This window comes from Atta cephalotes (assembly GCF_000143395.1).
Source record: "Atta cephalotes unplaced genomic scaffold scaffold00007, whole genome shotgun sequence".
Taxonomy (NCBI): domain Eukaryota; kingdom Metazoa; phylum Arthropoda; class Insecta; order Hymenoptera; family Formicidae; genus Atta; species Atta cephalotes.
This window is the reverse complement of record NW_012130071.1, coordinates 6,177,127-6,187,474: the sequence shown is the minus strand read 5'-3', so window position 1 is coordinate 6,187,474 and position 10,348 is coordinate 6,177,127. Positions and strand designations below refer to the sequence as shown.

The 10,348-nt window shown below is 34.4% G+C and overlaps 1 protein-coding gene across 1 annotated transcript in view; it reads right to left on the bottom strand.

The window, feature by feature from the left end:
- Window positions 1-2,201: 2,201 nt before the first annotated feature.
- LOC105626958 (calcium-transporting ATPase sarcoplasmic/endoplasmic reticulum type) overlaps window positions 2,202-10,348 on the bottom strand; it is a 34,399-nt gene continuing 26,252 nt past the window's right edge. Inside the window, exons 3-12 of the mRNA XM_012208248.1 lie at window positions 7,166-7,248; window positions 5,903-6,289; window positions 5,205-5,692; window positions 4,044-5,049; window positions 3,391-3,611; window positions 3,185-3,320; window positions 2,941-3,093; window positions 2,710-2,843; window positions 2,519-2,636; window positions 2,202-2,402 (exon numbers count right to left, since the gene is read on the bottom strand). Coding sequence (XP_012063638.1) covers window positions 2,202-2,402; window positions 2,519-2,636; window positions 2,710-2,843; window positions 2,941-3,093; window positions 3,185-3,320; window positions 3,391-3,611; window positions 4,044-5,049; window positions 5,205-5,692; window positions 5,903-6,289; window positions 7,166-7,248 — 2,927 coding nt within the window. The remainder of the gene's footprint in view (window positions 2,403-2,518; window positions 2,637-2,709; window positions 2,844-2,940; window positions 3,094-3,184; window positions 3,321-3,390; window positions 3,612-4,043; window positions 5,050-5,204; window positions 5,693-5,902; window positions 6,290-7,165; window positions 7,249-10,348) is intronic.

The window sequence follows — 10,348 nt, the reverse complement described above, 5'->3', positions numbered from 1 at the left end:
TTTCATGTTACTTCATTGCTGAAAGTACCAACTCTTCGATTTTAATAACTTAACAAATTAGGTTATTTACGCATATATCCTAAATATTTTTTAACATTTTAAATAATTTATTTAAGGACTATATCAAAAGCAAACTAGGATTCTTCTATACGCATTTAAAAAAGAAACTAAATATGAAAAGATTTTCGGGAACCAGGAATAAAAAATAGATGCGCCTAACTATCACTAAGTATCATTCTTAAGGACAAATTTATTTTTTAAAAAATCTACGCGTCGTTTAATTGATTCTATAATTAATTGTATTTGATTATTATTGATAAAAATGGATAATCAATCCCGATGATGAGTGTATTTGCGTTCGGAACACTGCTCAGATATTGACATGAACGAACGCACTAGAAATTTCTATGGACTGCCCCGTCAGTTTCGAGCGTACGAGAGAGGTAATGAGGTCAACTGTTTTTCCTCTGCTTAACGATTGCCTTATCTTACACTTACGAGCCTTTGCAGTCCATATCCGGAAATTAGCGATACGCGAATCTGTTGGATTGCGTAAATCTTTCAAATGCATAAATCACACATATGGATTATACACACACATAGGGAACAGATGTTGTGTTCGCGTACCAAAGAAAAATTAGAAGAAATCCTGCTGTGCCAATCGCGATGATCACTAATTTTGTGACAATTTGTTTCATTCTATCATCTACTTCTAATCTAAAAAAATATTGATTATATAGATATTTACAAAATCTTATTTTACGTTTATTGCATTCGTTACAGACGAAAAATCTCTATAAGAGAATAACTCGCAAAAACATCATCTAATAAAAATAAACTTTTCGGTTTTACTTAAATGTTAAGAATATATCTTAACATGAACGCACAAAGTTAAATTAATCGATTGATCGCATGGCACAGCAGAGGTCAGTATAATTGAAAAGAATAGATTATAAGAAAGGATCTTACAAAACGTGCTATTAATTATACCGTGCATGCATTATCTCTATGGGAAGGAAGACACGGTATGCAGGATACAAAATGAGATCCGTTAGTACGAAGTCCTCGCATTTCCTTGAAATTTCAGCAGACACTCAGACAGCTCCGACTTCAGTTCTGACTTCAGAGTAGAAACGGGCACACCAGAAGCTAAGAATTCATTAATAAATATTTATAACAAGCAAACAACATTGAAAGCAACAGAAAAGAAATGTAAATATAAACAGATTAGTGAGATTATACATTAATCGCGTTAACCGAATGTTGTGCTAATTTGTTGCGTGCGTGCATTAAATTGAGCCTGAAAATAAAATCAGGAGACAAATATAATACTACTACTACTAATGTCCGTTCCATCTGTATTTCTGCCGAATGTTTTATTGTCTTCGTTGTGTAAACGTGCGTATTATTCTACAAAAATGATACAATCGCAAATGCATTTATTTGCGTCGAAACTGAAGTTACTATCCCCGATATGGTTAGAGGGTGAACTACTTTGTACTTTTCAAATCGACCAAAGATCAATAATACGCTTCGAACATGCAAAGATATAAAAGTTTATGTCGTAATATTATTAATCGGCAAGAAACACAGATGGAAGACATTCGTAAATTAATGTGAATTTTAATTGTGTTAGTGCATTATCAGGATCTGCTACAATTACCAGATAATTCATCTGTTGCTAATCGAAACGTGTATAAGATTAAAAAAAGTATAAATAATAGTGCAAAAAACGGAGGAGGATTAGGACGTCGAACATATCGGAAATATCTATATCGGAAAGAACATCTATGAACAGTTTTCGTGTTTGTTGCAGAGGAAATTCAATGTTCAAAAGGCACTCGTAGAAAATAATTTAACGATCACAATCTTTGATTTACGACGGGGTCTCTCTTAGATCACTCGATGCCACTCGAAACCCGTGATCGTTGAGCGACGTCAGGGTACGGTGTGTGATGCGGGCATGGTGGGCCTTGGTGGCATATTTCATATATGATCGTACTAACACCATGCACAACAGTCAAATTTGTTAAAATCTCACTTGAACGCACTCTGTTAATAACTTATCTCGCGCCTTCCCGCGTCACGGTGGGAAGAGCTTCGGTTAAATGCAATTGCGAGTTCAAGGATTTAGTCGCGGATGTTTTTCCATAGGAAAAAAACATCGTCTGCTAGACTAATATTATTATTTCACGGACGTTCTATATGGGACAGATATGCAACAGTCCAAAGAACACAGCCCACATTAGAACGATCCAATGCACGGTGTAAATTGGATTCTCACCGTCTGTGATCTTTCTGGCAACGAACTTCAAGGTTTCGTCGAGAAGTACCACTGGAATGGAGAACTTCATAACGGTAACCCATTCTTCACCCGTTAGTGGGCACACTTGGAATACGGACTGAAACAAAACAGTTAACAGCTTACAACTTTTACTCTTCAAATTGAAATAATAAGAGTCTTTAACCATTCGCTTCTAAAGTCTTGATAGCAATTTTGAAGTAAATAATTACTTACTGAAAGAACATCGACATACAAGATGACAAAATGGAGTGTGAAAGAAAGAGCCATGGATGCAATGAGCCACATGTTGGACCAAGGCGGCATGCTGATGAGCGACTGATTCTCAGACAAGCTGTAGAGAATATAAATTTATTACAATTCTGAAACAATGCTTATATAAAATATGTTACAAGTTACTTTCTTACCTGTTCATGGCATTTAACATTTCAATGGTGACCAATACAGAGAGAGCCATAGTCATGGGATGAGGATCAGCAAAGATCTTGCAATTAATACCCTTGAATTCATTTCCACCGCCAATACATGCCAAGTGGTGAGTCTATATTGTGCAAATAATGGATGTTAATTAGAGAGTAATTATTCAAATCTTCAAATAATTCTGAATATAAACGATGCAAATTCTTGTCGAAACTTACAACTTGATAGTAATTCATTTGAGGGCCATTTGGACTGTACATGAACCACCAAGCAGCTGAACCGACAGTGGCAGCGCCTACATATCCACCAATAGCTAAGTAACGGAAAAACAACCATCCAGAAATCAGGGATTCATCAGCTTTACGAGGAGGCTGTAAAAAAAATGCGTTAGTCAAAATACATGAGTCAATAAAGCTGCATTTGATGTATGACAGTAATGCAACTCTTTAATTGTTACATTACCTTGCTCATAATGTCCAAATCAGGTGGATTGAAACCGAGAGCAGTAGCTGGAAGACCATCAGTGACTAAGTTGACCCACAGAAGTTGGACCGGAATCAGTGCTTCGGGAAGACCAAGGGCGGCGGTCAAGAATATACTGTAAAGTAACATACAAACACGGATAATGATTCAATCTTAACTCCTCACTATACTCATATCGTAAATACCTGACAACTTCACCGATGTTGGAAGAAATAAGATAACGGATAAATTGTTTCATGTTATTGTAGATGGCACGGCCTTCTTCTACAGCAGCTACGATGGAAGAGAAATTGTCATCTGCCAACACCATCTCCGAAGCCGATTTTGCGACTGCAGTACCAGAGCCCATAGCGATACCGATCTCAGCCTTCTTCAAGGCAGGAGCATCATTCACACCGTCACCAGTCTGTGAGAGTAAAATGACGTAAAATTTTGTAATTTTCTTTAAATAAACTCTTTTAAATGATAAATATTTATTTTACATCAATTAATGTTAGAATAATAGAGATATTGAATAGTTCAGTGCTGTCTAAAATAATTGTCAAACAGAAAATTTGACTTCGATTTCAAGAATCTTGCGTAATATTAGGAATTTTGAGTGGAAAAATATTTTAATAGAAATAAAGTACTCAAAACAATAAATCCTAAGCTAATTGGGGATAAACAAATCGCAGTTTCAGTTGTTCTTTTGAAAATTAAGCAAAGAATTTACAAGCTGTTTTCGAAATTGTAATTATAATAAAATCAAGAGAGAGTTAAGATCTAAATGAATTCAATAGATTAACTTGATTCAATAGCATCATTTATAATAACGATTGCAAAGAATAATCTGACTTACCATAGCAGAAATTTCATTCATGCTTTGTAAATATTCCACAATCTTTGACTTATGAGCCGGTTCTACGCGAGAGAAGAGGCGAGCTCTAGCGCAAGCCGCTTTCTGTTCTGATGTCGGCAGATCATCAAATTCACGTCCGGAATACGACTTGCCGGTGGTATCTTCATCCTCACCGAAGACTCCAATACGTCGGCAAATGGCTTCAGCAGTAGCCTTGTTATCGCCGGTAATAACGATTACGCGAATGCCAGCGGCGCGGCACCTAGCAATCGAATCAAATACTTCTTTACGAGGTGGATCGAGCATGCCCACTACACCAATGAATGTGAGATCTTTTTCGTATGTGTAGAATTTAGTGGAATCGCCTAGATCCATATCGTCAGGCTTCATCGGGTGATCAGCGGTGGCGAGAGCAAGGCAGCGCAAGGTATCCCTACCAGTTCCGTATTGGCGGGTCAAATCCAAAATGCGGTTTTTTAGAGTCGAAGTCAGAGGAACCTTTTGACCACCAACGCGACAATGTGTGCATCTGTCAAGTACACCTTCCGGCGCACCCTTGACGAATAACTTCGGTCCAGTTCCTAGTTTTGATGATTTCAGAGGCACACAGTACGATGACATGGATTTGCGATCACGAGAGAACTCCAGAGTGAATTCCTTCTTCCATTTTGTTTCCATATCCTGCCTGACGACAATAGCGCCAGCTCGGCGATCCAAACCGCTTTTCGGAACACCAAACGGATTAATTTTCTCAGCGAGAACGATCAAAGCAGTCTCTGTAGCCTCACCAACTTTCTCAAATGCCTGTTTGAATTCGTTAAAGTCGATAGCAGAATCGTTGCACATGATGCAGACTGTACTGATCTCTTGCAATGTTTCATAATCTTGTCCTCTAATTTTCTGACCTCTCAAGAAGATCTCGCCGATGGGTTCATAAGTCGAACCGGTGATTTCGAATTCATGGAAGCTGCTATCATTACCCTCAATCTTGTCAAAGATGAACATTCTATAAATGTTAAAATATTTTAAAAAATATAAATATTTTATTTAAATATATAACTAAGAGAAAAAGAAAATTTTCTTATTTCGTGATATTTCATTAAAAATTTATAAGTGAAATCTACGTCATAATACATAATCCTGTTTGCTTAATCATCTTACCGGCTAACGGACATCTGGTTAGTCGTCAGAGTGCCAGTTTTATCGGAGCAAATGACGGATGTACAACCTAGAGTCTCTACGGATGGTAAAGATCGTACAATCGCGTTCTTTTTGGCCATACGCCTGGTGCCCAGAGCCAAGCAAGTTGTGATTACAGCGGGCAAGCCTTCAGGAATAGCGGCTACGGCGAGAGCGACAGCAATTTTGAAGTAGTAAATGGCACCCTTAATCCAGGAACCACCGTGAGCTGGATCGTTGAAGTGGCCAATATTGATGGCCCATACAGCGACACAAATTACGGAGATAACTTTTGACAATTGCTCGCCGAACTCGTCCAATTTCTGCTGCAATGGTGTCTTGATTTCCTCGGTCTCCGACATCTCCGTACGGATCTTACCGATGGCCGTGTTTAAGCCGGTTCCAATAACAACACCGCGAGCCTTTCCGGCGGCAACATTGGTACCAGAAAACAAGATGTTCTTTTTATCCTAGAAAAATAGCAAAACAAAATTTATAAACAAACGTTGTCAAGACTTGCATGATCAAATGATCACACGAACTTTGAAAACCTTATGAATAAAAGTTTTTTTTATATATTTACAATTTTTTTCGAATATGAACTTTTGAAATTATACTGTTGATACTTGAGAGATGATGTTAGAAAAAGTATTGGAAATGTTTTTACAGAGTTGCTTTACCTGATTGACAGCGCGTGGGTCGGGTATAGGGTCGGTGTGCTTGATCACGGACACCGATTCTCCAGTTAGAATGGACTGATCGATCCTGAGAGTAGTCGAGAAGATTTTGGACAGACGGATATCGGCTGGGATCTTGTCACCGACTGATATTTCCACAATATCGCCAGGCACGATCTCTTTGGCCCGAATCCTCTGAACACCAGATTTATCCCCTCGTACAACTTTACCCATCTCGGGTTCGTATTCCTTGAGCGCCTCGATCGCAGACTCGGCATTTCGTTCTTGCCAGACACCGACCACGGCATTGGCGATAAGGATAAGCAGGATGACAAAGGGTTCGACGAAGGCCGTGAATGCATCCTCGTGCTCTTCAAATAAGGCTAATACCTGATGAGAAATAGATACTAGATCAGAGAGACTTAAAAAATAATGATTCTCAGCAAATTATTGAATAAATGCACATTTTTTTTTGTTCACATGTTTTAAATAATAGTTTAGCTACAAATTAAAACTCCATAGAAAATGAGCTCTCAGAAAGAGAGCAAAGAAAAATTATTAAGAAAATATTAAACAGTTTTCTGTCTCTTCGCCACCATAATGATATCAGCTATTATAATAATATATTTCAGAAAATACAAACAAAATAATATGTATGTTAAATATATAAAAATACAAGATCAAAGATATATTTTCTAAGATATATACACATTACCAAAAAATTTCTTTTCTCTATAAGCTATTACATCTAACGTAGTGATGAATTATATACTTAATTTCTGTAATTTATAGATCAAACTAACTAGTGAACGTTATATATTTCTCTTATGCGCTCAGAGAAAATCAGATCACCACAGCTACTTGAAATCAATATGCTATTTTTTCACCTCTCATGAAAGATATATTTAGTCTCATTTACCCTTGAACCCCCGTAAACATATAATTAGTGCTACAATAATGAAGCAATATGCACCGGAAAATTCGACAAGAAAAAGAATATCTTGAACATTTAACATTACTATAATTTCTATGAAAGATTGAATCATGAAACTCTTTAATTTATCATAATTGCTAATGCAAATAATAATACCAACCATGTACATATATTAAACAGATTTATAGATTTTTTTATAGATTTAACTTTTTTCAAAAATATATTTATGTCAGAAGAAGTTTATTTGTTACGCAAATTTCTGTAATTCAAAATTTAAACTTTAAATAAAATTTTATTTATAATTTTTAATATATCTATGGTCTTATACTTACAAAAGAAATAATAGCAGCTAATAGAAGAATCTTAACTAGAAGGTCATCGAACTGTTCCAGGACGAGTTGCCAAATGGATTTTCCTGTAAGCAAAAAATAAATTAAGTATTGTCAACAATCTTACGCAATGCATGAAATATGGGAAGATTGAAAAAATGAATTTTTGTTATAATGTAACAATATGTCTCATAATTCTTCCAAATCTTAATTTCCCAATTTAATTAAATAGTTTTAATATTATTCTAATACCTGACGTGATAATTATTACGACAAATTGGCATAAAACTTAAAAAAAAAATTATAAAATGTAGGGTTCTATCTCAACGTGCACTTAATCTTTTAACGTAAAAACAATATAAATACTCGATTCAATAATTATATGAATATATCTAGTTCTTAACAAAAAAAAAGAAAATTAAAAACATGTATATTAAAAATCTACATTAAACATAACATATAATGCAGTATACAATAATGAAATCAATATTAAATACAATTATCAACAATATCTTATTATTATGTGACCTTGCATTATTATTAGCAATATAACGTGCATTCACAAATAGTATCTACGTCTCATTGAGAGTTTTATTTCTCAGGAAAAAATATTTTGTAAATTTTTCTTGCAATTTCATTACAATGATTTTATAATTCTTACTTATTAAGTAATAGTCCATTGTAGTATTATGATTCTTTATTAAATAATCATAAAACCACTGTGGCATTATGATTCTTATTAAGGAAAAAAATTTGTTGTGATAAAATTATAAAAATTATTACGTGTCTTTTACCTTGTACTACAATAAAAATATATTTAATGATAAATATTTAATGATAAATATTTAATGATAAATATATTTTATAAAAATTTTAATATAATAAACGTCGTAAGTTCAGATCAAACATTTTTTATGTAGTAATTATGAAGTTATTTCTTTTTAAATCCGATTTACTAAAGCAATTGAAAAATTTAGCAAATTGCATTTTCTATATGACATCTGTCATTCCAATGTAACATGTTAGTCCAAAGATTCTAGTTTAATCGAAAACAACATATGCTTCGTATACACGAGGAGCTAATTTGATGTTATAAGGAAAAATTTTCGTAAGCAGGTCTCATTTGTATGTGTCGGACACACCGTCGAAGACATGATGTAAGAATATAAGGTATATCATTGTGCATAATGGAAACAACTAATTAAATTGTGGCCTCATATGCACTTTCCTGCGTATAATAGTGCTGGCATATTGGAATAGCCAATCAAATTTTGGTCACAATTCATTCTCCTACTGCGCATCCTCGAGAATGGTATACCTTGTCTTCTTACATCATGGTCGAAGACAGATTCTAGAATATGCGTCAGGAAAGGATAAAAATTATAAACTAGTCAGGGGCAAGCCCTGGGCGTCCTTGATAGCTGGCGCCTTTTGCTTGCACGCGATTGACGTCATTACTCCACGCTTGATGATTTCATTAATTGTAATTTATAGCAGCCGTCAAAGAGATGCGAAAATTCGATTATTTAGCAATTATATAAGTATCACACCCTTTCTCTATTCTATTTCTCTCCATTTTTCCTCGCATTGTTTTCTTTTCAGCGAATTAGATTATGTTTTTTCTTCTTCATTAACGACTTCATAACGATTTATGTTTGGAAATTCAAAACGACAAAATAACGAAATTTTCATGGTAAGATAATAATTTTTACAGTAATAAGCTGAACATCTTTTACGTAAAAGATTTGACAATAATACAGTTGTAATAATAAACTAATAAGTAATAATAAATAAAATGTGTGTCAATAATAGTTACAAATTGCATCAAATTATTTGCTAATCAGAGGAAAAAGACAGCAATAAAGAAATAATTTATATATAATTTCCAAGGACTTTTTTAAACATTTAACTATACAATTAAGTAATAAACAGAAATAGCCGCATTTTTACATTGAAATTCATTCGTAATCGAATAATAAATGATACAATCAAAACATAAAAATACAACATAAAAATTAACGAATTAGGCACTTGTGTTAGCAAAATATTTTAAGTTAAGCAGGCATGTTGTTGCATTGACATAATTGACAAATATCAATAAACAATTAGTTAAATATGAATTCTACAAATGCGAAAATAAAATTCTTACAATTTTCTTTTGCAAATTGCGTAATTTAAATAGTGGCTGTACAACAATGTTTAACGTTTAATTAAACAAGATCAATAAAATTAAAATTTAAATAGCTAAGCGAAGAACAATTGCTTAAAAAGTAAAAATGCGTATACTAATAAAATTCATAAACGACGCAATCCTAATCATCATTAATTCTGCCAATTACGTAAATTATATATGCATGTTGTTCCTATACATACATTAATTGTACTAATATAGTGTATTAAGATCACTTTTAATACACGGTATGCTTTCCGATGTAACGCAAACACGTTACACGTATGCATTTCGTTACATAAATTGTACGTAATATCTCAGTGCACATTCCATCGCGTCTCGGAAATTAATATCGTGGTATGACGTGCTGTATAGTGCTGCGGACTAGCGCACATTTCTCCACGTCCTCTTCCTCCTCCTCCTCCTCTCTTCTTGCTCTCTCACCCACGTACCTACGTGCAACATGCTTCATTACCGGATTCAGCGTGTGACAATAGACGTTGTCAATCGGCCGATAGAGCGTGGCGTGCACAGAGAGATCGCGGATACATGTACGACGGACAGAGCGCGGCAACGATTACAGGCAGTTGTGCGTTTGTAACCGGCCGCGCGATTAATTTACGACAGGAATCTCATTAATACGACTTTGATCGCGCTCTCCTCCGACGCATTTCAGGATTATATAAAGTGCGATGAAACGATAAAATATTGTGTGACTTCGACTCCAAGGGAGGGAGAGTACGCCTATTATGTACTCCCCTTTCTTTTATTCTAATTGCGCGATTACTCGTTCAAATTTATCAAGAAAATAAGCTTAGGAAAAGATCACTGCAATTTGTTATTAGCCACACTGAGAAAAAGTTTTTGATGACTGTAATTGTATATTACTATAATTTGTAGCAATTGCAATCATTTTTATGATAATAATAACTATAATTTGTCATATTCAATACCAACTACATATATATATATATATATATATATATATATATATATTAGTTAAATATATATATATA